The following is a 27,999-nucleotide window of genomic DNA, read 5'->3' as shown; positions in this document are numbered from 1 at the left end:
CGAGTGGATATTATCATACATTAGTTTTCATTTTATTTCGTTATCAGCAATATATTCATAATAATAGAATTCAAGTATAGAAAAAAAAACTATACGTTTGCCTTTGTTCAGAACAAGTGCAGGGTGTTTTCTCATTATTCTCATTCCAGTCACATAAGTAATAAATTAATTGAGGTACATCTTCAAACAAAATCTTCTTTCAAAACGTTGCTCATTTCTCCTTGATGAAGTATTTCTCCTTGATCAGTTGGTGATAAACTAACTGTTTACACCTGTCATCATTATAGAGTTCAACTTGGATCTTCGGAGTGTGTGAGACAACTTTTGCATACAATCTTTTACCCTCGATCAGTTCCACCAATTTTCGCGTAACATCCTGTTCGCGCATTCGGATGTTGGTTTGCAGTGCATGTAGCTGAATTTGCACATTGCGTAATGGTACTTTTCGCAAGCTAACAGGGCACTTCAGGATGTCTCTTACGCTAATCGTTTCTTTGTTAAGATAGTCCACGTATAAAACTCGCACTTCACCTCGGTCTGGGAAGTACTCCTCAATTAGAGCTCGATACCAGAAACCATCTTGTTTGAATACAGCCAAGCAAGGCATTTTCGCTTCGATGTCGGGACATTTCCGATGCTTTTTGACGTAGCATTGTATCCGTGCCATAGTCTCCTTCATTTGTTGGATATGACTGTCCAACTGTGGAAACACGAACAAAGTGAAAGGATTTATGAGGTTCGTAACCTCACAATAGAATCCATCTACGGACGGGTCCAACCAAAATTCAGGGTACCCATTCAAAGTGGGTCGCGTCATTTCCAGCGGAGGGTCAATCTGAGTGGATGTGTCGAAATCATGCGGATTGAATGATATGCTTGAACCATCCGTCATGTTCCCGTCACTGGCTTCCTCAGTCTTCTTGACACTAATGCTGAGTTCGCCTTCCTCTTCCGAGCCCGAGCAAGGCTCCAGCTTAATGTCACCATAGCTATAAAAGTATTGTACTTTGTTCAAATCTATGCCGGAGCTATTTTCGCCAGTATCTTCCTCTTCTACAGCAGAACGGTTCTGCTCGGCTGTCACTTGGTCCAGCAAGTCGGCCAGTTCTTTCTCGTTGACACGAGCTTGTATATCGTCACCATGTTCATTCTGCAAAATAGAAACTCTCATTAATCCACCTAGCATTACATTTTCGTTAAAATGTTTTTTTTTTCAACTGAATATGTTGTTTTTATTATATTATGAAAAAATCTGTTTCTTCTCTTCGAAAGCGGATTTTAAATATTCCCCGCATAATTAGTGTGCACTTGTTTTCCAATGCATGTTGGGAGGAAAGGCAAGCTGTGAACGAGTTTTACTATAAGGAAAGACTATCGCCTGTAGGTGTGTCTTATGTTGTGATTGAAGCTTAAATACCAAACACCAGATTATGACTACATACTTACTTCTTCGTCACTAACTTCTTCGGTTTCGTTCTTTACGGTAAAATTGGCACCAATGCGCAAACGCCCAGTAGATGCTGCAGCTTCGCTGGTGCTGGGGCCTCCTAGATTCATATACGGATCATAAAGCTGGTCAACCTTCTCCTCGAAGACACCGCGCTTTCTGATGACTAGTTCTTGTTCCAGTAAGTAATCCGACACTTCAACCGCCAGTTCCCCAGTCGTCTTGAGATAGCAAGGAACGACTCCAGCGGGATCTGTATCCATATCAGTATCAACGCGAATTTGGCACTGCTTTCCCACGACCAAAGCATGCAGCGTGTCAAGTGCCTCAACTGACCAAATCCCTTCGTGCTGCTTTGCAGCAACATTCGTTAACCGGTACTTATTGGCCATGGTGGGAACATTCCCACAGATAACGTTCTTGCGCAGGTCTTTGACATCGCATTCCTCAATGTTACCGTAGTCGACGAACTGGACCTTACATCGACACGCACTGATCATTTTCCGTACAACCGCTCGGTAGAACTGACTGTCCAAGTGATATTTGGCCAAACATGGATCGCCCGGGGAGTAAAATATGTCAGTCGTTAGTGCCTGGCTGTCGGCAAATTTGGCGTTGATCACCTCTTTCATGGCGTTGAGTGTGCGTTCTTTATCTACATCATGCAAGAAGATAACTGCGTTGTTGTCTACGTATGTCGGGATGCCGACGAAGATCGTCTTGTCGTTCGATTTAGCCGGTAACCAGTGCTCGATGGGTGTCACTTTATCCGTTATGTCATACTAATGAATAAGTAGAGTAAAAATAAGAAAATGAAATTATTAAATATGTTGGGTATTGATCCTGACATAACAACGTGCTTAATTTGAAAAAATATATAAATTTTGTTAAACAAAAACACCTTCATATATCAGAAGATATGTATTTATTTATTTATTTATTTATTTATTTAAGGCCTACATCAACAGACTACTTATGTCCTAATGATGGCAATAAAAAAAAATATAAGTATACATATCGTCAAAAACTTTAAAAAAATGGACACAAACACTAAAACAGCTATCTAGGTATTGCGATGTGAAAAATTCTTTGAATCTTCGACGCAGCGTCTGACGAGGCAGGTTGAAGTCGAATATTGTAGAAACCCTGTTGAATATACGCTGTAATCCTTCAATACTACCGTTCATACTGTAGTTAGTCCGACGGAATGGCATTCTTAACATAGCGTTATTGCGAAGTGTTCTCGGCTGTACGTTAATATTAATCTGTTCCAAAATGTCACTACAATCTATTCGGCCTTGCAAAATGTCTGCAACAAGTACAGCTCGAGCGGTGTTACGGCGTTCTCTTAGCGGCTCCAGATCGATAAGCCGACAGCGGCTTTCATAACTTGGCAGCCGTAATGGATCTCTCCACGGTAGTCTACGCAGAGCAAATCGTAGGAAGCGTCGTTGCACGGACTCAATTCGTTCGGCACCGTTCGCACCAGTGAGCAATACAAAGACTTTAGACAGTAAATGTCAGAAAATTCTTTACCCATCCGAAAGATGAAGCCCAGGGTTTTGGAAGCCTTACCTACAACGTATGAGATATGCATTTTGTACGTCAGCTGGGAATCCAAAATTACGCCCAAGTCTTTGACATGACTCAGACGTTCTATGCTGGTATTCAAAAGCGTGTAGTCGAATCTAACGGGATTTTTAATCCGAGAAAAAGTGATCATCGAGCATTTTGCCGGATTGACTATCATACGGTTGACGTTACACCAATTGGCAAACGATTCTAACTGACGTTGAAGGAAATAGCAATCTTCGATGGATTGGATTTGCAAGAACATTTTCAGGTCATCAGCATACGATAGGCGGGGAACTTCGAGTACAAAATCCACGCCATTGAAATATAGTAGGAAGATTAACGGACCCAAATGACTTCCTTGGGGTATTCCCGATGTAGCCACAAAGGAATCAGATCTGCAGTCGCCGATAGCAAACGTTAGTTGGCGACCGGATAGATATGATCGGAACCATTCCAATAGAGTGCCATTTACTCCTAACTTGTCTAATTTGGCGATAGCGATGCAGTGGTTTAACTTATCAAAAGCAGCTGACAGATCTGTGTAGATGACATCTGTTTGAGCTCTTTTCGTCATGCTGTTCGTGATGAAAGATGTAAGGCACAATAAATTAGTACTAGTGGAGCGACCGGCTATGAATCCATGCTGAGTTTCAGACAGATACTGCTTGCTGTGGGAAAGCAGAGGATCCATCACAACGAGTTCGAACAGTTTTGATATTGCACTCAGCGAAGTTATTCCTCGATAATTGTCCACGTCACGTTTGTTCCCTTTCTTGTGCACAGGAAACATTTGTGCAATCTTCCAACATGAAGGAAAGATGCCACTGGATAAGGAAAGCCGAAACAGGAGGAGCAACGGATACTGCAAACTGGAAATGTGTCTTTTCAGGAAATTGGATGGAATACCATCGGGACCAGGTTTGATCGATGACTTTAGTTTTGATGCAGCAGAGGAGATCATTTCTTCGCTGATGTCGATAACACCTAGTACATGGCCATATAGGGAACATTGTCTGCTGCGTGATGTACTTCGTTGTCGGTAAACTGTTCATCGGTAAAAACGTCAGCAAACTTTAACGAAAACAGTCTGCAGATCTCCTGCAGTGATGATACCGATGATACATTTCGCCTTGAAATGTCATAGAGGAAGGGAGGCCAGATTCCCGCGTTGCTTGTTGACATGATTCCAAAACAGTTTAGGATGCGTTTTGAGATTGGTTTGGATCTTACTTTGATATCGGGAATAGCATATACGACTGACCCGTTTATAGGCGTTGTTGAGTCTGACGTAGTGATCCTTTAAGGAAAACGTGCGGTATTTAGTGTAATTCTTTAAGGCGGCTCTCTTGGCAGTTTTAAGTTCTCTTAATTCCCGAGTGTACCAGGACGGAAGAGAGCTGTTCTTGTGTACTTTTTGGGAACATGTCGGTCAATAACGTATGCCAAGATATGCGAGAAAGTCGACGCAGCATTTTCGACATTATCGGCAAGTATAGCGTCCCAAGGCATATCAGATAGTACGTCGACAATGCTTTGATGATCGGCCTTCTGAAAGTTGTATGATACGGAAGCGGGAAATACATTGAACTCGTTGGCCAGGCTCACCGGAATTCGGACAACTAAAGGAGGGTGATGAGGGACGAGAGCTTAACCATGGGAGCTGGAGCTGCGGCGATGAACGGGGCGACATCTTGCTTGCTCACAAAACATAAGTCCAAGCAACGTTGATTCTAATTCGCTACATGATTGATTTGAGATAGCATCGCCGTGCTGTAGTCATCGAGAAGATGCAAAGCACCCGAGTGAAATACTGACCGATGTCCATCGGGATAGAGGAAACCATTGTGAGACTGTCTCCACGAAACACCGGAAAGATTAAAGTCGCCAATGACAAGAAGCTCATCCGCCGCTGCCATACCCTCGACTACGGTGAAGACGGAACGGCAGTGGGTATCTAAGTAGTCAACGTCACGTGTTCTATCTGGAGGTATGTACACGGCACAAAGGAAAATGGCGCTCTTCTTCAATTGGATGGATATCCAGACTTGCTCCAAACATTGCCACGAGGAATTTTCAATTAGCCTTGCCTTCAAACCACGCCGTACAGCAATGATGACACCGCCACCAGTAGATTTCCTACTATTTTCAGGATTTCGGTCACACCGATACGCTTCGTATTCAGTACCAATAACATCAGGACAATAACATCGTAGCACTGAGCTGATGTTGCTAGACGATAGCTGTCTACTTCTGAGTTGATACCGCCTACGTTTTGGTAGTAAATCAAGAGATCATCGGTGTCGCGATCGATCGACCTGGTTGATGATACTACCGGAGAACTGCTGGAAGTTAGATCCGAATCAGGCAGCGAATGTTCATTGTTGCATAGGTACTTGCCTGGAGTAACGTGCTGGGAGATTTCCAATCCACATCTAAACTCAGGGCCAGGACGACTTGGATGAACTCTGGCAGCAGATGGCGCGACTGAGATAGAGGGACTGGAAAAATCTCCCGAGAAGCTTACTGCGGTGCGTCCTGGACACTCTGCAGAGGCGACTGGCCAGCAAGCGACGATGGGCGAATAGGAGGGCGTGGAGATATGCGAGATACATTGTTCACTAGAATACAGTGCAGCTTTAGGAACAGACCCATTTGAATGTTGTTCATACTTGCCGAACACAGGAGTTCGGAAGACCCCATTTCTAGCCCCAAACGCAGGACCAGGACGACTGATGAACGCTGGCGGGAACGGCTCGACTGCGTTGGGGGGGATCCGGGACTTCCTCGATGCTAGCGGCAAGCGTGCGTCCCAGTGATGATACAGAAGAGGCACCAACAGGAGTAACGGGAACCAACGGATTGATGGTCAATGTAGCACACGATAAGTCCTGATTGTCTATTGTCCCTATGGGGCGGATATTACCGAGAGCGCTGGAATACGGAGATTTTTCAGGCAGAGAAGTGTTACCTTCATGTGTATACTTGCTTGCGGAAGACCCCTTCACCGAGCTCAAACACAGGACCGGAACGGCTGAAGATCGCTGGCAGGAATGGCTCGACTGTGATGAGTCGACTAGGGGCTTCCTCAGTACTGATGGCAAGCGTGCGTCCCGGTAGTGAAGATGATGTAGGTTCGTTGAAATAAGTTAACCTTCTAGATTTATTCCGGATAAGGGTGTCGTAAACTGGGACGAGCCGGCTTCGGGCGAAATCGTGATGGTTGGCGTATTCAGCAGAGGCAAGAACATGTTTTTTGAGCTGTTGTCTTCGAATTCGCGAAATAAAATTCCTTTGGGCCAGGTTTTAATGTCAAGAGCTGCTTCTCGAAACTTGGGGTCGATTCCGATTTTGTAGGAAACGAAGCTCAGACGACTAGTGTCGATGCCTCTTTTTACAAGAGGAATGACTCTAACAGTTTCCTCACACTTTAAACAATCCTTTACTAGCTTTTCAACAGCTTCCAATTTAGCGCTTGGATGGATACGAGAAAGGTAAACCCAAAACAGTTGAATTGGCTCAGGTACGGTTATTACGCTGGCGTCGGGAACTATTTTCGTGCCACCAAGAAGAGGTTTATGCGATCCTATGTCTTCTTGACGACGTCTTTTGAATGGAGGTTGTCGGGTAGAGCCACTTTGTTGTTGAAGGACCGGAGAAGATGCAGCAATGCGTTTGGTTAGCTGAGCGATTTGTTGACCATGTTTTGTTAGTTCCATCCTAATTTCTTCGTGCGCGGATTCCTGCTTCTCAGTGATAGTGTTAACAACATCACTGAATGACGAAACAGCGGATTTGAATCGAACCATCTTCATAAGTTTCGCACACTCATCACACATCCACATGAGGTTTTGGTTCTCATGGACGATTTTGATAAACGACTTGTTGAGTTTTTTATCGGTGCACCTATAGTGTACCATTCTTTCGCAGAAAGCCATGCAAGTAATACCCTCGTCGTCAGCTTTAACTGGCCTCGCGCAGTGATCACAAGCGGATGACATCGTCGATGGAGATGCTCTTAAACTTGCAGTGTGGATGTACGGTAGCCGAAAAAGTGCAGTTAGGGGATAGTGCGAATAGATTGCAAAACAAAACAGTCACAAGTCACAACAATATCACTATCAGGGAAGCGATGATAAACGATCGATTCGCAATATTTATCACTGACCATCCAACACAAATTTCACAACACTAAGTACAACGAGTCAAAAGCAATGAAATGTCACAAAATGGTAAAATAATCACAGCAAGTTACACAACTAAATAAGCGATACAAAAGACACACAATTCGAAGTGCTACTTCCAATGGGATCAACCAAACTAACTTCCAATGGGATCAAAAAAACTAGTAAAGATATAATAGAGTAATAGTAATAGAGGAAGGTAATTTAGGTCGGATGCCCACGTAGCGTTTTTGAACTTGCGTTCAGCTGCGTTCATCAAATGGACATATATTTGCAGTAAGCGTTTTTTCGACTTCTTCATCATATTGGCTTAGTGTTCATTGAGCAAATCCACAGTTATTAACTGCGAGGTTTCAAAGTCAAGTTACCATTTTTGCATTCGTTTGTCTTGAAGCTAACACGATTGCTGATGAAATTTCAACGTCATTTGTAACTTCAGGGGGCAGCAGGGACTATGTCCAAGGGCTTGACGATCCCTCCCCAGGCCATCTGCGAGTTGTGGCGCCTGCCTAGGATATGGTGGGGTTTGACAGTGGGGCTACAGGCTTACAGGCTTTATAACGGTTTCTAAATTACACCGTTCAGTGGTTAGCCTTTGCTGAAAAACAACATCTTCTTTTCCACTATTATAATTAAATATCACTTCAGTTTCGTTTCGGCAACATTGCCCGTTTTCAAAGTAATTATTTTTTTGTAATTGTTTTTAAGTTACTTCGATACAAAAAGTCAAATAAAACATAAACCCTTTTCAAATGTTGGTCCACATTAATGTTAGATTATGCTAAATTGCTTCCTAAACAAATTTTTATACTTCCAAAATGTGTCGTTGGTTGATGATAGGCTACTGAACCTATAATTGGCGCTGTAGGCATAAAACACGCTGATAAATTTTCACTCAATATTGACATGAAAAAAGTTTTTGTTAGAAAAACTTTTTTTCCTTAAATATGTCACAGGAACATTATTCCCAGAAAAGTAAGATAATTAAAATACCTATCTGCAGAAAAAATTTCATCGATTTCTGAGATGAGGTTTTTTTGTAATATCGATTTTAATTTTTAAAACAAATTTTTTTCAGTGTAGAAATCGGTATTTTATTTTTTGGATATTTTTCCAAAAAACTTCTGGGAATTTCACGACAGTCCGCCATACAACACTTTTTTGTAATGTTACTCTTGACAATTTTTGAAAAACTAAGTATGCAGAGTGGCTTATAAATACCATATCTTCATGCACACCAAGTTTCATTCGATTCTGAGATGGTGCTGCCAACCGCTGGTCGAGTTGGCGCGAAATTCGTCTATTACGAACGACATAGAAAATAATACGACTCGATACAATCGGCAACGACCTATGCGACGAATAAAGGATCACGATTGGAAGCTTGGAACATGAAATTGCAAGTCGCTAGGCTTCGCAGGTTGCGACAGGATAATCTACGATGAATTACATCCCCGCAACTTCGATGTCGTAGCGCTGCAGGAAATCTGCTGGACAGGACAGAAAGTGTGGAAAAGCGGGCATCGAGCGGCTACCTTCTACCAAAGCTGTGGCATTACCAACGAGCTGGGAACTGGCTTCACAGTGCTGGGTAAGATGCGCTAACGCGTGATTGGGTGGCAGCCAATCAACGCAAGGATGTGCAAGCTGAGGATAAAAGGCCGTTTCTTCAACTATAGCATCATCAACGTAGTCCGGTAGTCCGAAGCACTTTCTGCCCCCGCAAGAATATCCACAAGGCCACATGGAAATCACCTAATCAAGTAACGGAAAACCAAATCGACCACGTTCTAATCGACGGTAAATTCTTCTCCGACATCACGAACGTACGCACTTACCGCAGTGCGAATATTGAATCCGACCACTACCTCGTCGCAGTATGTCTGCGCTCAAAACTCTCGACGGTGATCAACACGCGTCGGAGTCGTCCGCCGCGGCTTAACATTGGGCGGCTACAAGACGGTAGACTAGCCCAAGACTACGCGCAGCAGCTGGAAGTGGCACTCCCAACGGAAGAGCAGCTAGGCGCAGCATCTCTTGAAGATGGCTGGAGAGATATTCGATCCGCCATTGGAAGCACCGCAACCGCTGCACTAGGCACGGTGGCTCCGGATCAGAGAAACGACTGGTATGACGGCGAATGTGAGCAGTTAGTTGAGGAGAAGAATGCAGCATGGGCGAGATTGCTGCAACACCGCACGAGGGCGAACGAGGCACGATACAAACGGGCGCGGAACAGACAAAACTTGATTTTAAGGAGGAAAAGCGTCAGCAGGAAGATCGAGACCGTGAAGAGACGGAGGAACTGTACCGCGCTAATAACGCACGAAAGTTCCAAGTTGCCACAGCCCGATATGTGTAAGGATAAAAACGGGAACCTTCTTACGAACGAGCGTGAGGTGATCCAAAGGTGGCGGCAGCATTAAATACGAAGAACACCTGAATGGCGATGTGGCAGACAACGTTGGCGATATAGTAACGAACCTGGAAGCAAGCGCGCGCAGGACATACGACTTCCGGCTCCGAATCTCCAGGAAATCCAGGAGGAGATCGGCCGGCTGAAAAACAACAAAGCCCCTGGGGTTGACCAACTACCAGGAGAGCTGTTTAAACACGGTGGTGAAGCACTGGCTAGAGCGCTGCACTGGGTGATTACCAAGTTTTGGGAGGATGAGGTTCTGCCGCAGGAGTGGATGGAAGGTGTCGTGTGTCCCATCTACAAAAAGGGCGATAAGCTGGATTGTAGCAACTATCGCGCAATCACATTGCTGAACGCCGCCTACAAGGTACTCTCCAAAATTTTATGCCGTCGACTAACACCAATTGCAAGAGAGTTCGTGGGGCAGTACCAGGCGGGATTTATGGGTGAACGCTCTACCACAGACCAGGTGTTCGCCATTCGTCAAGTACTGCAGAAATGCCGCGAATACAACGCCGCAGCTAATGCACGAACACGGTTTTCCGGATAAACTGACACGGTTGATCAAAGCGACGATGGATCGGGTGATGTACATAGTTCGAGTTTCAGGGGCATTCTCGAATCCCTTCGAAACCCGCAGAGGGTTACGGCAAGGTGATGATCTTTCGTGTTTGCTATTCAACATCGCTTTGGAAGGGGTAATACGAAGAGCAGGGATTAACACGAGTGGTACAATTTTTAATAAGTCCTTCCAGCTATTTGGCTTCGCCGACGACATAGATATTATAGCACGTAACTTTGAGAAGATGGAGGAAGCCTACATCAGACTGAAGAGGGAAGCTAAGCGGATCGGACTAGTCATCAACACGTCGAAGACAAAGTACATGATAGGAAGAGGTTCAAGAGACGACAATGTGAGCCACCCACCGCGAGCTTGCATCGGTGGTGACGAAATCGAGGTGGTAGAAGAATTTGTGTACTTGGGCTCACTGGTGACTGCCGAAAATGACACCAGCAGAGAAATTCGGAGACGCATAGTGGCTGGAAATCGTACGTACTTTGGACTCCGCAAGACGCTCCGATCGAATAGAGTTCGCCGCCGTACCAAACTGACCATCTACAAAACGCTCATTAGACCGGTAGTCCTCTATGGATACGAGACCTGGACGATGCTTGTTGAGGAACAACGCGCACTTGGAGTTTCCGTAAGGAAAGTACTGCGTACCATCTATGGTGCACTGCAGATGGCGGACGGTACGTGGAGGAGGCGAATGAACCACGAGTTGCATCAGCTGTTGGGAGAACCATCCATCATTCACACCGCCCAAATCGGAAGACTGCGGTGTGGGTCGGGCACGTAGCCAGAATGTCGGACAGTAATCCGGTGAAAATGGTTCTCGACAACGATCCGACGGGAACAAGAAGGCGAGGTGCGCAGCGGGCAAGGTGGATCGATCAGGTGGAAGATGACTTGCGGATCCTCCGTAGACTGCGTGGTTGGCGACGTGTAGCCATGGACCGAGCCGAATGGAGAAGACTCTTATATACCGCACAGGCCACTTCGGCCTTAGTCTGAATAAATAATAATAATTGTAACTTCAGATGGATTTCGGGAGGGCGATGCACTCTCGAATTTACTGTTCAATATACCGCTCGACGGAGCGAATAGAAGAGCTGGTATGCAAAGAAGCGTTACCATTATCACAAGATTGCATATGCTCCTGAGCACTACGGACGGTATAGATAATCGCCCCTATTCTTGTTTACGGACGAATCGTTTCCCCATTTGATTTTGCTGGCGTGAACGAGAATGCGCATCAACTTTCGTTCGAAAGCGGATTCGTTACGTAAACAAGAATAAGGGTGAATAACTAGATTAAACGCTGTGCCGTGGAAGAGGCTTATGAGTCTTTTAACAATATTCGGCGGTGACAGGAGTACGACATCTAACGACGTCGCATGAATCACGATGATTAATCCATTATGCGGAGTGTGATTTTCATGTTCACTGTGAGGAATTATTCTCACACAACATTTTAATCCGGAAAGAATGGCGGGTGATAAATTCGTGAGCGCCGGCTCGCTGGATAATTCAATTTTAATCCACAAATTTTCCTTCTCGTAGAATCTCCAGATAAATTTTACAAGCATATTTACAAAACATTAGGACTGCAATGGGATTCGAACCCAAAACAATTTTAAAATGTTTAGAGCGCCCACTATAACCACGCCACCACATAAATTAATTGAAAACTAAGAAAAAAACTGCTGTATTGAAACTTCTGCTTATCGTGTCGCATCGTCAGATTCTAGAGTTTCCATCCCGGGATTTAGGGAAATTCGGGATTTCCCGATTCCCGGGATATTATTTTTGAAATCCCGAAAATCCTGGGATACCCGGGACAAAAAATACTGTTTCATTTCCGGTTCGCAAACTGTAATTTTTCTTCTTACAAAAGTTATTTGTTTGGAACGCGAAACCCAACTGAGGTGATAAACTCATATATTTATATCCCATCAGAAATGATTTTTTTTCCAAATTCATTTATTTGGTAGGCTCAGGCATGTATACAGAGCCAAGGTTCTTTGTGATGCACAATCGATATCATCTTATTATTAAATTAGTAAGCGAGGAATAGACATGAAAATATCGGAGATTAATAGAACACCTTCACAAAACATATTAGATTCCCTTATACCACTCAATGGAGGACTACTGACTGATACTTTTTCCAGCAGCTACAGCTCTCTATTAATTAAACCACAAGTATCTACAGTACAAGATCAGCTACATTTATTTGGCGCCTGCTTCCTACGCATCTCCCGTCTACAGCGAGATTGTGTTCACTTGCTGATATTCGCCTTGCTAATTCTTCGATAATTCGCCTCCAAAACAATTCTTGATCCAATTCATGTTCTTCAAATCGACATTCGAACAACAAACTTTCTAACACATGCGCAAGTACAATTGGGCCGACCCCGATGCTCTGCCTAATTTTTTTTGGTGTACCGTGACATGCCCTATTACCGTGGGGTTAAGAACGTGTCCACAATAAATTCACTACATGAAATATATTTTGCAACAATCACTCTTGAAAACTATGTCCCTTTAATCAATATTAAATACATTTGAAGGTAAAAATATGTTTTGTATTTTAACTCATAAAAAATGAAGAAAATAGTATTCGACATTTGACTTTGAATATGCCTAATACCGCATACATTCCGAAAAAGATTCCAAATACCGCGCAGAAAATTTCCTAATACCGTGCCCTATCAAACAAGCTCAAATGATGAGCTTAAGAGCACATTTACAATAAAATGAGTAAATAATTGAAACATATACAAATTTCAATTAAATTATTAGGTCATACATACTAAAAAACGTCATAAAAATTTACTATTTTACACAGATACCTACTGGGAAAAGAATCATTTCATTGGGAAGTTAGGAATTTCTCTATATTGACGGAATAAAAGCGTTTATTAATTTTTCAAATAATTTGCTTTACATTTCATTAGGTTTTAGATAGATGATATCCAATCGAGTGTCTAAGTAAATTTGAAGACAATGGGAGGATTTGTATTCAGATAAAAAATACTCTATCTTTATTTCTAAAGGAAACTGCACAGGAAAAATATTTACGTCTATAGTCTGTGGTAAATATCGCATAAAAGATATTGTATTCGTATGTGCTGAACGACACAATAAAGACGATTTGTATGTTCATTAGATGTATACCACCTTCAAGTCTTCCAACAGAAGTTTCTCTTTGAGGAAGTATTGGATGTAATACATATTGCAATATATAATTCATCTGAATGATGCTTCGCTAGTAATCCTACGCATAAAATGTCGTAGATATTTAATATGAATGTTTCAATACCTATACGATATTGTCTAGTGGTCTATGTATTCAATGTGATGGTTACGTTTTATTTTTCTGAGTATCAACTTCACGGTATAGCCTAGTCACGGTATTAGGCACTACTGGCGAAGAAGATGACCTAATACCGCGACATTTGTTTTGATCAATAAAAATGCAAAAACAAGAAATTTAAATACCATTTCAGTACCCAGCTCATTTTTCATAGCTGTAAAACTGGGCTTAATGAGATATTGGAAGTAAATATCATTTAAAAATCAAGTTACAAGACTTGGAAATATAACCATAATTTTAAGCGTTTTGCTAAGCGGATGCAAACTTTGGCTGGTCGAGCCATACATTTTCACATTTATTTTTTAGCGCCTAATTTACGTCACAAATACCCACAATAATAATTTGCTAACATTTTCTGATATATATTTGTGTATTTCACCAAATAATGTGATGTGTATGACAGACAGTACCTCTATATTCATCAATTTGGATAAAATCCACGGTATTAGGCAATGCGCGGAATTAGGGCAGGTCACGGTATCGCTTCGATCAAAATCAACTCTGGTCAACAGGCTGCAATCAATTTGTCCAATTCTCGGCTTCTGTCAAAATCGTATACCAACTTTAATCGCGTAATCTATTAACCCCATTATCGTTAAATTATCGAGTTAACTTACGTTAAATGATCGAACTCCGATAATAATTGAGTTGATTCACCTTTATCGCAGCAAGCGATTACGTTGAACACAATTAACTTTTGAAATCTGTATTTTCTGGTCTTTCTAAAATATGAACTTCACCCCTGAACATTGAAAAAAATAGTTTTTAAATCAAAAAATAAGTTTTCTAAGGAAACATAGAAAAATCCCGGGATCCCGGGATTTCGCGGGATATACGTACAAGTTCATCCCGAATCCCGGGACACGAAAATTACCGGGAAATGGAAACTCTATCAGATTCAATCAGTTTGGAAAAGCAAAGTAAGCAGCATTTGATTTTCGCGAAACATGGGAAAAAGGATAACAATTTTTCGCACCGGAGTTTATCGCACTGTAATTTATCCGGATAAAATGCATGGTGGAGAGATCTGTTGGCGCGTGAGTGAGTGAGAAATCCGAACCCTGCATGTGTATAAAGGGCTGGCTATTGTTAAGCTCATAAAACACGGCAATGTGCGGTGGGCTGGACACGTTTTTCGTATGCCCGAAGAACGTTAGTAGAGGGCCCGGAAGAGCCGCGTACATGATAGCTTTTTGTAGTTAGAGAGGACCAGAGGGCGCTACACGTGCAGGGCGACTGGAAGCGTAGGTTCATCGAATAGGAGCTGTCCCATCAAATTAGTAAGTAATTGGATATAATAGGTTTACGTGTTCTGATGGACGTTATTGTTCGACTGTCAGTTACACAGTGACAGGCAGTTTCGCGCGATACTAACAGAATGAAGTATTATTGAGTTATTTTCTGCTGCTCGGGGATCAGCATGGTATGCTTCGTACAAAACCATACGCCTTATCGCTCAGCTACGAAAGGTCTCCTGCCTACTGAAAAATGTGAATGCATGCATCTGATCGATCTAAGGGCCAATGCCCACGTAGCGTTTTTTCAACGCTGCGTGCACGTGGCGTTGAAAAAACGCAGGTGTGCATCGGTGCGGCGACGCTGCGTTACCGCTTTTTTCCGATGCACACATGCGTCCTTTTAACGCCGTGTGCACGCAGCGTTGAAAAGACGCTACGTGAGCATCGGGCCTAAGGCCAGTGTATATTTCATGATTGAGAAAGGAAAAACACGGAAATCAGAATTACATTATTGGGGTCGTTTTTTTGGCGGATTTCGGGATTTACGCAGTTTTTTACGCGGTTTTTCAAAAAGGTCGGAAAACACGTGAAAAAATGTTTTTTGGCTTGGAGAAGTCGTTTTTTACGCGGATTTTGGATTTCGGTTTTCAAAAAGCTATTCTAAGGCTTTGCTCCGATTCACGAATTAGAATCAAATTAAACTTAAAAATGACAGTTCAAATTTTTTCTTGCTCGCAGAGCAAGATTACTTTTGAAAGATGTTGAATCATTTTTGATAGATATTTTGTTGGTCTTGCTGGGTATCACCAGCCATTCTTATGAGCGGGAGATTTCATAATTTCAGAACTGTCACTTTTAAGTTTAATTTGATTTTAATTTGCGAATCGGACCGCCGAAGCCTACACACTTAATTTTTTTTACCGGGATCTCAGCAAAAATGGTCAATTTTTACCGAGATTCGCACAGCCGTGCCCCAGCAATCATGTTTTTTGCCGAGATTTCTGTCAAAATTACTGAAAATCAGCAAATATGTTGCCGAAATTCAGCTAACAAACGTCATTTCTGCTGAAATATCAGTTTTTTTTTTGCTGGCGCACGGCTGTGCGGATTTTTGCCGAGCTGCAGAAATAAAAACTAAGTGTGTAAGTCTTTTTCAAGGAAAAACACTTAGACTTAGAATATTTTAATGGTTTATATGGGTGTTTATCAACACACTCAGTTTTTAATTCTGCACCTCGGCAAAAATCCGCACAGCCGTCTGCCCAGCAAAATAAAAACTGATATCCCGGCAAAAATGACGTTTGTTAGCTGATTTTCGGAAATTTTTTTTGTTGATTTTCAGCAATTTTGACAGAAATCTCGGCAAAAAAACATGTCTGCTGGGGCACGGCTGTGCGAAACTCGGTAAAAGTTTAACATTTTGCTGAGATCCCGGTAAAAAAAAATAAGTTTGAAGGATCCCGATCAAGGATGATTGCTATTTCGTGGGGATCTCAGCAATAAGGTCATGCAATATGTCGGTCACAACCAACACACCCAAAACGCGTCGTTTCCGTTCGTCACCCACTTGGACCGCTAGCTGTCACAAGGCCAGTGCGGAAACATAAAGAAGACTTTATTATAATTACTTTTATTAGTATTAAGATAAACATCATTAGGACCTAAGTTGTCTGCTGATGAATCAAAGAATAAAAAATAAAGGCCAACATGATCGCAACTACGAAGTGATGCGTTATACAACCGGGCAAAAACGATTGACCCCGGAATCAGTAGAAACGCTGTTAGCGGGAAAACGCACGAAGGAACAACATAAGCGAAGCAAAGGGTTAACCGTCCGGATCTGCGCAATCAGATAAGCCAGGCCAAGGCAAAAGCAGCGAACTCGGGTAGGGCAACAGCACCGAACGTAAGACAACGCGGCTTCGCATAGCCTAATCAAGGGAGCGAATCACGGCAGGAAACGCAGGCAGCGAAGCGAATAATCCGGAAAGAAAAGGCTTGAGTCTGAGCGTGCTGTTTGTCCCAATTTTCAACGGAAGACAAAATTCCAATCAAAAGAGGCTTTTGTTTCTGGTTTTGTCTTCGTTTGAGTCGCCGTGCGGTCGGAAGTGGTCCAAAGAACGATCTAAGGAGTGGACTAGTCGGCTGGCCGCATCCCTCCCCCAACCACTGCTTCTGGGAGCGAGAACAGGTGGTAGTCAGCAGCGAGTTCGTGAAGCAGCGGAACAGTCACAGTGTTCGTGAGTAGCCACGTGGTGGGGAAAAAAAGGGGAAATGGTGTAAAAGAACCGGAGGTAGGAAAGGAAGGAAACGTAGATGGTTAGCAGGCATGCAGGGTACACACTTAATATTTTTACTGGGATCTCAGCAAAATGGCCAACTTTTACCGACATCCGCACAGCCGTGCCCCAGCAAACATGTTTTTTGCCGAGATATCTGTCAAAAATGCTGAAAATTAGCAAATAATTTGCCGAAAATCAGCTAACAAACATCATTTTTGCCGGAATATCAGTTTTTTATTTTGCTGGCGCCTCCTTTCAAGAGGCTCGGAAGCCTCCTTTCAAGAGGCTCGGAAGCCTCCTTTCAAGAGGCTCGGAAGCCTCCTTTCAAGAGGCTCGGAAGCCTCCTTTCAAGAGGCTCGGAAGCCTCCTTTCAAGAGGCTCAGAAGCCTCCTTTCAAGAAGCTCAGAAGCCTCCTTTCAAGAAGCTCAGAAGCCTCCTTTCAAGAAGCTCAGAAGCCTCCTTTCAAGAGGCTCGGAAGCCTCCTTTCAAGAGGCTCGGAAGCCTCCTTTCAAGAGGCTCGGAAGCCTACTTTCAAGAGGCTCGGAAGCCTCCTTTCAAGAGGCTCGGAAGCCTCCTTTCAAGATGCTCGAGAGCCTCCTTTCAAGATGCTCGAGAGCCTCCTTTCAAGAGGCTCGGAAGCCTCCTTCCAAGAGGCTCGTAAGCCTCCTTCCAAGAGGCTTGGAAGCCTCCTTCCAAGAGTCTTTGAAGCCTCCTTCCAAGAGGCTTGGAAGCCTCCTTTCAAGAGGCTCGGAAGCCTCCTTCCAAGAGGCCTGGAAGGCTCCTTCCAAGAGGCCTGGAAGGCTCCTTCCAAGAGGCTCCGGAAGCCTCCTTCCAAGAGGCTCAGGAGCCTCCTTCCAAGAGGCTCGGAAGCCTCCTTCCAAGAGGCTCAGAAGCCTCCTTCCAAGAGGCTCGGAAGCCTCCTTCCAAGAGGCTCAAGCCTCCTTCCAAGAGGCTCGGAAGCCTCCTTCCAAGAGGCTCAGGCCTCCTTCCAAGAGGCTCGGAAGCCTCCTTCCAAGAGGCTCAGAGCCTTCTTCCAAGAGGCTCGGAAGCCTCCTTCCAAGAGGCTCGGAAGCCTCCTCCAAGAGGCTCAGGAAGCCTCCTTCCAAGAGGCTCAGAAGCCTCCTTCCAAGAGGCTCAGAAGCCTCCTTCCAAGAGGCCTGGAAGCCTCCTTCCAAGAGGCCTCAGAAGCCTCCTTCCAAGAGGCTCAGGAAGCCTCCTTCCAAGAGGCTCAGAAGCCTCCTTCCAAGAGGCTCGGAAGCCTCCTCCAAGAGGCTCAGAAGCCTCCTTTCAAGAGGCTCAGGAAGCCTCCTTCCAAGAGGCCCGGAAGCCTCCTTCCAAGAGGCTCGGAAGCCTCCTTCCAAGAGGCTCAGAAGCCTCCTTCCAAGAGGCTCGGAAGCCTCCTTCCAAGAGGCTCGGAAGCCTCCTTCCAAAAGGCCCGGAAGCCTCCTTCCAAGAGGCTCGGAAGCCTCCTTCCTAGAGGCTCGGAAGCCTCCTTCCTAGAGGCTCGGAAGCCTCCTTTCAAGAGGCTCGGAAGCCTCCTTCCAAGAGGCTCGGTAGCCTCCTTCCAAGAGGCTCGGTAGCCTCCTTCCAAGAGGCACGGAAGCCTCCTTCAAGAGGCTCAGAGCCTCCTTTCAAGAGGCTCGGAAGCCTTCTTCCAAGAGGCTCAGGAAGCCTCCTTCCAAGAGGCTCAGGAAGCCTCCTTCCAAGAGGCTCAGAAGCCTCCTTCCAAGAGGCTCAGAAGCCTCCTTCCAAGAGGCCTGCAAAGCCTCCTTTCAAGAGGCTCGGAAGCCTCCTTTCAAGAGGCTCGGAAGCCTCCTTTCAAGAGGCTTCCAAGAGGCTCGGAAGCCTCCTTCCAAGAGGCTTCCAAGAGGCTCGGAAGCCTCCTTCCAAGAGGCTCGGAAGCCTCCTTCCAAGAGGCTCGGAAGCCTCCTTCCAAGAGGCTCGGAAGCCTCCTTCCAAGAGGCTCGGAAGCCTCCTTCCAAGAGGCTCGGAAGCCTCCTTCCAAGAGGCTCGGAAGCCTCCTTCCAAGAGGCTCGGAAGCCTCCTTCCAAGAGGCTCAGAAGCCTCCTTCCAAGAGGCTCAGAAGCCTCCTTCCAAGAGGCTCAGAAGCCTCCTTCCAAGAGGCTCAGAAGCCTCCTTCCAAGAGGCTCAGAGCCTCCTTCCAAGAGGCTCAGAAGCCTCCTTCCAAGAGGCTCAGGAAGCCTCCTTCCAAGAGGCTCGGAAGCCTCCTTCCAAGAGCTCAGGAAGCCTCCTTCCAAGAGGCTCAGAAGCCTCCTTCCAAGAGGCTCAGGCCTCCTTCCAAGAGGCTCGGAAGCCTCCTTCCAAGAGGCTCAGGCCTCCTTCCAAGAGGCTCGGAAGCCTCCTTCCAAGAGGCTCAGGAAGCCTCCTTCCAAGAGGCTCAGGAAGCCTCCTTCCAAGAGGCTCAGGCTTCCTTCCAAGAGGCTCGGAAGCTTCCTTCCAATAGGCTCGGAAGCTTCCTTCCAAGAGGCTCGGAAGCCTTCTTCCAAGAGGCTCGGAAGCTTCCTTCCAAGAGGCTTGGAAGCCTCCTTCCAAGAGGCTAGGAAGCCTCCTTCCAAGAGGCTTGGAAGCCTCCTTCCAAGAGGCTTGGAAGCCTCCTTCCAAGAGGCTTGGAAGCCTCCTTCCAAGAGGCTTGGAAGCCTCCTTCCAAGAGGCTTGGAAGCCTCCTTCCAAGAGGCTTGGAAGCCTCCTTCCAAGAGGCTTGGAAGCCTCCTTCCAAGAGGCTTGGAAGCCTCCTTCCAAGAGGCTCGGAAGCCTCCTTCCAAGAGGCTCGGAAGCCTCCTTCCAAGAGGCTCGGAAGCCTCCTTCCAAGAGGCTCGGAAGCCTCCTTCCAAGAGGCTCGGAAGCCTCCTTCCAAGAGGCTCGGAAGCCTCCTTCCAAGAGGCTCGGAAGCCTCCTTCCAAGAGGCTCGGAAGCCTCCTTCCAAGAGGCTCGGAAGCCTCCTTCCAAGAGGCTCGGAAGCCTCCTTCCAAGAGGCTCGGAAGCCTCCTTCCAAGAGGCTCGGAAGCCTCCTTCCAAGAGGCTCAGAAGCCTCCTTCCAAGAGGCTCAGAAGCTTCCTTCCAAGAGGCTCAGAAGCCTCCTTCCAAGAGGCTCGGAAGCCTCCTTCCAAGAGGCTCGGAAGCCTCCTTCCAAGAGGCTCGGAAGCCTCCTTCCAAGAGGCTCGGAAGCCTCCTTCCAAGAGGCTCGGAAGCCTCCTTCCAAGAGGCTCGGAAGCCTCCTTCCAAGAGGCTCGGAAGCCTCCTTCCAAGAGGCTCGGAAGCCTCCTTCCAAGAGGCTCGGAAGCCTCCTTCCAAGTGGCTTGGAAGCCTCCTTCCAAGAGGCTCGGAAGCCTCCTTCCAAGAGGCTCGGAAGCCTCCTTCCAAGTGGCTTGGAAGCCTCCTTCCAAGAGGCTCGGAAGCCTCCTTTCTATAGGCTCAGAAGCATTCTTTCAACAGGCTTGGAAGCTTCCATTCAAGAAGCTCGGAAGCCTCCTTTCAAGTGGTTCGGAAGCCTCCTTCAAAGTTCCGCCTTTTTAGAGACTCGATAACCTCATTTCAAGAGGCTCGGAAGCCACCTTTCACGAGTTTCGAAAGCCTTCTTTCAAGAGACTCGAAGATTCCTATCAAGAGACTTGGAATCCTATTTTCAGGAGGCTTGAAAGCTTCCTTTCAAAAGGCTCGGAAGCCTGCAAAAGTCCTTAGACAGTTCCACGGAATTAAGAAAATTTGAGACAAAATTTTGTAGAGCCATATAGGGGAAATGGCGGCTTTGGCAGGTTATTATTGTCAGGGGGGTTTTTGTTGCCTAAATTTGAGCATAATTAGTTATAGAAAACCCCCCTGACAATAATAGAACAAAACCTGCCAAAGCCGTCATTCCCCCTATCTCGTTAGTTTTCAGGTCCGTTTTTAATGTATCTTATAAGCTACGCTTATTTTCATTCACAGCTAAAAAAATCGGGTGTACCTCTGACCTCAATGAAAGAATAAGTTCGAAGCGATACCTCTCAAGAAAAAGGTTAAAAACCGCTAGTTTAGAAGAAAAAAAACGCGGAGAGACAGAAAGGATTGCAAGAAAACATTCAATTTTGCGTGACGTACTGTTTAGCACGAGTTGCATTTTTAATTGGACTTACATTGTAGGCATCCGACGATTCGCTGTAATTCGGTTCATCAGTGGGGTCTACCATTTCCACATCCAGATCCTCGATGAACTTGTCGAATGCTTTGTAGTGTCGCATTAGCTCCTCCTCCACCGACAAGGCAGCCGACAGGGGTGGAAACTTTTCCTTAAGGTGCGCATAACCGTACACAACGAGCTTACTGTTGATGTTTGTGTAGTTGTACATCTGTGGTGAGAGGGCCTTTACGTTTTCCATTGTCATACCCCACAGGATCACGGGCAGGGAATCGTTCACGCTCTGTCCGTGCAGGGAAATTGAGTAGTATTTGAACTTTTCAATGGAGACCTTGAAAGCGTCGATCACGGATGAGCTCCAGATCTTCTGCTGAGCGGTGGGGCTGATGCAAGCAAGAAAGCAACGAATTGCTGCCGGGTGTACCTGCAATAGTTGATATCATTAGTTTATTGGATTAAAATTTAATTTGTGTAATTTGAATTCTACTAATACAATCTTGCTACAATTTATCGACGTGCCATAATTTTAAATTATAAAAATTTCAACCATAATGTACTACTCAATTTAGAAACATTAATTTACTAACCTCATGTGTTAACTATTTCCAGATATTTTATCATATAATTGAAACATTTATATAAAAATACATAAAGAGAACAAGTTTACCATAATTATTAATATGAAGCATTTCTCCACAAAATACATGTAAAAATTGCTTACCTCTTTCAATTCTACCGGAATGGTACTCATGTTGGAGTAATGCGAGTTCATGATGAACGCCTTGTCGATCAGGAACACCGTGTAGTTATTGTCGTCGACTATTTCCAACACTTTAGCCCGATACCACTCGCAGCCAATGGCTTCGTTACCACGACCTTTCATCGTCGTTGGAAACACTAAACACATTTCCCCTTGCTTCCAGTTGGTTTTGTCGTCACCGTCATCCATTTTCTCATCCATTTTGTTCTGGATTTCTTCCTGCATCCGCGCAATTCCGGTAGTGTTCTTCACCAGGCTCACGTAGAACTCGTTCGGGTTAACCACTCGCAGAATGTCCACCCGAACTCTCACTTGTCGCCTTTCGGACACAGATTTTCTGCTATTGGAAGCAGTTCCATCACTGGTATTTCCTTGTGATGCATTAACCGGGACTTCTTCGACTTCCTTGGAGCGCTCCACAACCGCACTTTCGGGTCCCGTAGAGACGGCAAATCCGTTCTTCACCATCAAAGCATTGACGCAAGTGTCGGAAAAGCGTTTCAAAATGTACAGAGCAGCGTCGTAGCACTCGTCCTGCTTTTCTCCCACAATCAGCTGGAAAACGGATGACGACACAGCGATACGGTTGAAGCTTTGGATTGCTTCCTCCGTCCAGCGGTACTTGTGCTGCTTAAATGGTTGAACATGCATTAGCCGGCAACGGACGGCAAACTCGAAGGGGGAAATGAATTGCTTCGGGAGCTCACGAATATCCTGCCAGCATATGGTTAATGTGTGACCCGTATCCACTGAAAACAACTCGCAGTTTCCTAAAACAAATATGATGGCGAATGTAAAATAAGAAAACGATTAATTCATAATGTTTTCCTATTCTTTAATGAGATTGATTGCAAATACAAAGAGGATATTTTTTTGCTAATTCATGGATAATAATCCTTTGCATATTCCGTCTACCTACACATAACAGATACTATAGTGACATCAACTTACCTTCACCAACTTTAACAACCCGTCCTCGCTTCCAGATCAGCAGCTCATCGCGATCCTTCTCAGCAAAAGCGCACACCATTCCTACATGGGGCGAATAAGCAACTCGGGCCTCCTTGGAGCAATAGTCCGCTAGTTCGATTTGCATCTTGTTGTACGAATCCTGCAAGCTACTTCTACGAATGAAAAATTCGCTCGGTGAAATTGAGAACGTAATCTTCGTTTTGAACACATCGTCCTTGTCCAAGGGCCGACTTGGGATGCGCCGTTTGTAATCCTGAATCCAACGTTTCTTGACTTTCTGCAGCTGACTTATTCGCCGCAAGGCGTCTTCGTTACGCTTAGGCGGTTTCCGATCCGGTTCGGCAAAGTTCAGATAGATCAGAGACTCACGCAACGATTTCGGGCTGTCGATGGTTTGCATGACGAGATCCACCTGGTCGGCTTTCCCCTTTTCAGTTTGAACCACGTACATGATCAATTGTTTGCTGGAATGAAATAATTGCAGCAAATAATATTAGATGTTTAGATATAAATTAAAACTCGGAAACATACTTCTCGATAAAGTCAATCATGATCTGTTTCGCTTCAGAAGCCCATTTCTTACTTCCTTTAGCAGGCACGATATCGTACAAAGAGCACTCGAATGCTCCATCGTCGAACCCGTGCATATCTTCTTCCAGCACCCGAAGAGCTTCATGTGGAATCTCTTCCGTGCGACCATAATCGACGAAGCGAACCTCATATTTTTTGGTTTTCTTCGACCAACCGAGGACTCGGGACCGATACCAGCGTCGTTCGGAAGTCGGCTGCGCCAAGTACAGTGTGCCGATTTTGACTTCCTGGGGAATTTCCGCGTCCTCGCCGTCATCGCGACACAACTTATTGACTATTTGCTTGAAGGCCTGATTCTGGACGTAGAATTTGTGCGGATTTATCACGTGCGTAACGTTGACCTTCTGGCTATACTTGATAAACGTTGCGTTATCCGGATTGATTGGATTTATCTCGTAAACGAGTTTACTATCAGCACGAGAGTTATCGGCCGGGGAAACAGACGATGGTCCTGGCTGATTTGAGTTGCTACGGTCGGAGCAGGTTGATCCTTGAGACTTCAAACGACCTACGGAGGCACGTTTATTTTCTGGCACTGGTCGATTTCCATGTGATTTGTGACTGTATGGAGAACGATGCTTGCTTTCCGTAATTATTTCCACATCTGGACTTTGAGATTTTTCCTGTGAATACAAAGTATGGTCAATTTTAAATCTCTTTGAGTATTTTTTAGAATGAAACGACATGCTAGCGATACGTTAACAACAATGCTATCAACCATATCAAATACAAATATAAACCCATTGCAGAGCTTTCGCGCGAACGAAAGCATAAAATACAGTATCGTACAAAATTATATATGCTTGAATAATAGAGGTAATAAATCATAAAGGACGAGTGATGATTTGGCGTTTCAAGAAAAAGGAGAAGCTGAATGTGGCACATTCGAAAAATTTAGCACGGGAAAGGTAGAGGTCTATTATATAGAGTTGCGCAAAGAGTGAAGCTACCTATTGAACTGTCAAACCGTCTACCTATCAAGCAAAGTAAACAAATAATGCTCGTTGGTGAGGCTTGTTGTTATCGCCTAATGATTATTATGGCGAATTAAAACGCATGAATTGAAATGTATTAGATTTGATCTAGTAACAGCTTTAAAAAACATCAATACATTCCACACTGATATTCTTCCCTCCCCTCATACGGGAGCTTGGCAGAAGGAAGGTCGTGTGATATGTGCCATCACAAATTTATGCCCTCCGCTCGCTTTCAAATCGACTTCTATATAAAGACATTCTTCATGCCTGCCGTATCCTAACGGAACTATCAATTCTACACTTTCGCCTCTAATTCTATCACGAACATGTACGTCTAAGTTTGAAAGATGATATTAGCATTTCCATATCATTGTAAATCGTTTAACTTCACGCACACACAAAATCATTAATTTAGTTTGTTTTTTCATAGTTCGAAACAATGTTCAATACATTTTCAATTGCATGATTTGATTGCCATTAATTCCAATTCTGGTATTGAAACCCCTTCCCTTTTAATTTTTACCCCACAAAATAATGCTAAACGCAAAAAAATAAAGCTCGAAAAGGTTTTCCGCTAAATGTCGTCGAACCAACGTAAAAACACACCCAAAAATAATATACTCACTTTCACGGAAGTAGTACTGGAAACTTTTCCATACACGGAGACGCTGCTGCTTCCTTCGTCGGCATGTCTAGCTTTTCTTGATCGTGACGATGCACTGGAATGGCGAGTAGTTGCGGACTTGCCATCATTATTCTTGGATCTGGATTGATTTTCGACCTCTTTGCTCGATGCATTCGACTGTACATTTTCCGGTTCCTCCGATATTCGACTTATTTCCATATCCTTCACAGAATGGCTCGAAGAAACCGAGGATTTATTCAACACTCCACCTGCTTCGGATCCGCGTTTTCGGTTGCTGTGCCAGCTTCTGCAAGGGGTGTTATTCGGAACGGATGTAGGCTCCGGTGAATGCGGTATATCCGGTGACTTTATGGGTTCCAGCACAGGAAAGGGCTGCTCGCTGTAGAATGGCATCAATTGCGGATGGTAACTGGTGGGCTTGCATTCAAACGCGAAGTACTTGTGAATTTCTTTTCGAAGTGGCTCACGTTCACGAAACTGGAATGGATTTTCCTTTGGTTCTTCAAAGTATGCCGTTACGGGCGCGATGTGCAGTGTTTTCTTCATATCCTTAATTATATCGGACAACAGTGTAGATTTGGGCAGAGCTATTTCGAATGTTTTCAACTGCTCGATCGAACGCTGTGAATGTAAAAATGATATGCTGGTTGAGTATAGTTATATTATAGACTGATACAAAAAATGATAGTGAATACATTTCTTCAGCTATGAGTAAATTCATCATCACTTACCGTCAAATTGCGTTCCGAAGCTGAAAGTTCCTTTCGAACGTTTTCAGTTTCCGCGTGAAGCTTCTGAAATTGGTTTCGTACCGAAACCAAAACCTCCTGTTCGGCCGTTTGTAGCACGTTGTGCAGCGAGAAGAAGTAGTCGGTTATCTCGGTGATGGTTTTGTCAGCATGCTCTTTTTGCTGCTCGTACACTCGTTCGGCGCTCTGTAAAAAATAAAAAAGGAAGGAATTAAAAAAGCTGCCATGCTATGCTTAAAATTGGAGATTGTACTTAGACAAGATGGGATCGATACACGTATGTGTTAAAATAACCGCAAATAGTTTCACTAGAACAGACATGGCGTTAGAATGCCACTGGATACATCATTAGGGCCAATTGTAGTCTGTTGATGAAGAAGACAAACCCTGGTATCATTGCGAAGACAAATGGCGGTCAAAGTCATTGCTGAAGTTCAATACATTGTAATGCAACACGATATAGCAGTAGCATGCAAAGCGACAGCAAAGTATTATATATCATGTAAGTATGTCAAGTTTGCAAACAGTTTAAATTACAAAGTACCTAATGCTCAAATGCGTAATAAGGACCGCACATATTGTCTAGTTAGTATCAATAACAACAGAATAGACTTTTATATCTCGCGCTCAATATCATAAGATTGTACATAACTGCATCGATCCGTTTCTGTCTTTGTTTTCTTCTAATTTCAACTTTCAGCAATTTGCCATAGATTTTGTGCTTAAGTGCGATATAGGATAATTGCAATAATCATAGTTATGAATTTTAGTCCAGTTGAGTTTTTATTGAAAACAGACCTCGTTGAAGAGCAATCGATCAATGCAGTTATGCTACTAAGCTCGAGAAACATTTTTATAAAGTTAGTCCAGGGATCGTTCAAAAATTACGTCCATCGTTTTTCGGCATTTTCAACCCCCCTCCCCCCCTCCTGTCACAAACTGTCACAAATAATTGACCCCCCTCCTCCCCCTGTACGTACATGTCTCATTTATATTTTAGCGATTACTGTGGTTTATCTTTTTCGTACACTATTTTCACAATAACATAGTGAGTTATGTCCCTTACTAACAGTTTGAATGTTTTTAAAATGCAAGTTGTTTCTAAAATGCTTTCAGTATTTTTTTCTTGTGAACGGACGTCACATAAGACGAACCCCCCTCCCTCCCCCTGTCACAAACTGTCACAAAACTCTGACCCCCCTCCCCCCCTCAAACCTTGGACGTAATTTTTGAACGGCCCCCCAGGACGATGGTCTTCGAAACTTATGTGTGTGTTGAACCAAATAAACATAACTATGGACGACTCACGATATGTATCAAGTCAAGTTCCTCAGGTAGTTTTAAGAGCAGTTCCAAGTTTGTTTGTCCAAGTTGAGAAAATCATGAGAAACTAAAATAAAGATTTGTATGGACATTTCGCATGGGCAGTTCACAATCACAACCCGCATTTTCGCCTACTATGCAGGTCAGCTTACGTCATTTATTAGATTGAGGGATATCCGATACGATTTGCGATTAAATAAATCTGCTAAACGAAAGTTTAGGCAGAAAAATGGGTAATTTTTCGTTGGCGGTTGGTGCGTTTTGGCTGAACCCCGACCATATGGCTTCTGAAAATTAGAATAAAATGGACCCACACGACTCTATTCCACCTACCTTTATTACCTAGATTACTGCCTTGCCTTATATTTTGAGCCTGATTTCTTTGTTATTCAATTCAATTTACAGCACTATTTACAATTGAAATGGCTTTAATTGCAAAAATTATAGAAATTTACTGAACAAAATTACTTTCCTGCCAAAACCGTCAAACTTGAAAAAACTCTTAAAGTTGATTTCAAGCATAATTTTTCATAACGACGTATGTAACAATTATGAGGATTCGAGAAATCCTTTGCAGAAAGTTGGCAAAACTTTTTCTAAAACTGTTTTAAAACTAAATCTTTTTTCAATACTTTTTTCCGCTGGCATGCATCATTACATGACACGTAATAAGCGTGCTTCACAGCAAAGCTCAGTTCATTCAAATTCACTGTGAAAAACGATAAAATTATACATACACCGGTATGCTACACGTACGTCGGTG

At 44.1% G+C, this 27,999-nt stretch overlaps 1 protein-coding gene across 1 annotated transcript; it reads right to left on the bottom strand.

The window, feature by feature from the left end:
• Nucleotides 1-8: 8 nt before the first annotated feature.
• LOC134205597 (tudor domain-containing protein 1-like) lies at nucleotides 9-27,741 on the bottom strand. Its single transcript, XM_062680976.1, has 9 exons — nucleotides 27,570-27,741; nucleotides 25,896-26,099; nucleotides 25,144-25,785; nucleotides 23,482-24,164; nucleotides 22,930-23,414; nucleotides 21,940-22,748; nucleotides 21,217-21,642; nucleotides 1,447-2,229; nucleotides 9-1,150 (listed from the first exon to the last, which is right to left on the bottom strand). The coding sequence occupies exons 3-9, from the start codon at nucleotides 25,708-25,710 to the stop codon at nucleotides 212-214; spliced, it is 4,692 nt and encodes a 1,563-aa protein (XP_062536960.1). The 5' UTR covers nucleotides 25,711-25,785; nucleotides 25,896-26,099; nucleotides 27,570-27,741; the 3' UTR covers nucleotides 9-211.
• Between the last annotated feature and the right edge of the window lie 258 nt (nucleotides 27,742-27,999).

Source organism: Armigeres subalbatus, chromosome 1, assembly GCF_024139115.2.
Source record: "Armigeres subalbatus isolate Guangzhou_Male chromosome 1, GZ_Asu_2, whole genome shotgun sequence".
Lineage (NCBI taxonomy): Eukaryota > Metazoa > Arthropoda > Insecta > Diptera > Culicidae > Armigeres > Armigeres subalbatus.
The sequence above is the reverse complement of the archived record's forward strand: the minus strand, read 5'-3'. Positions and strand labels throughout refer to the sequence as shown.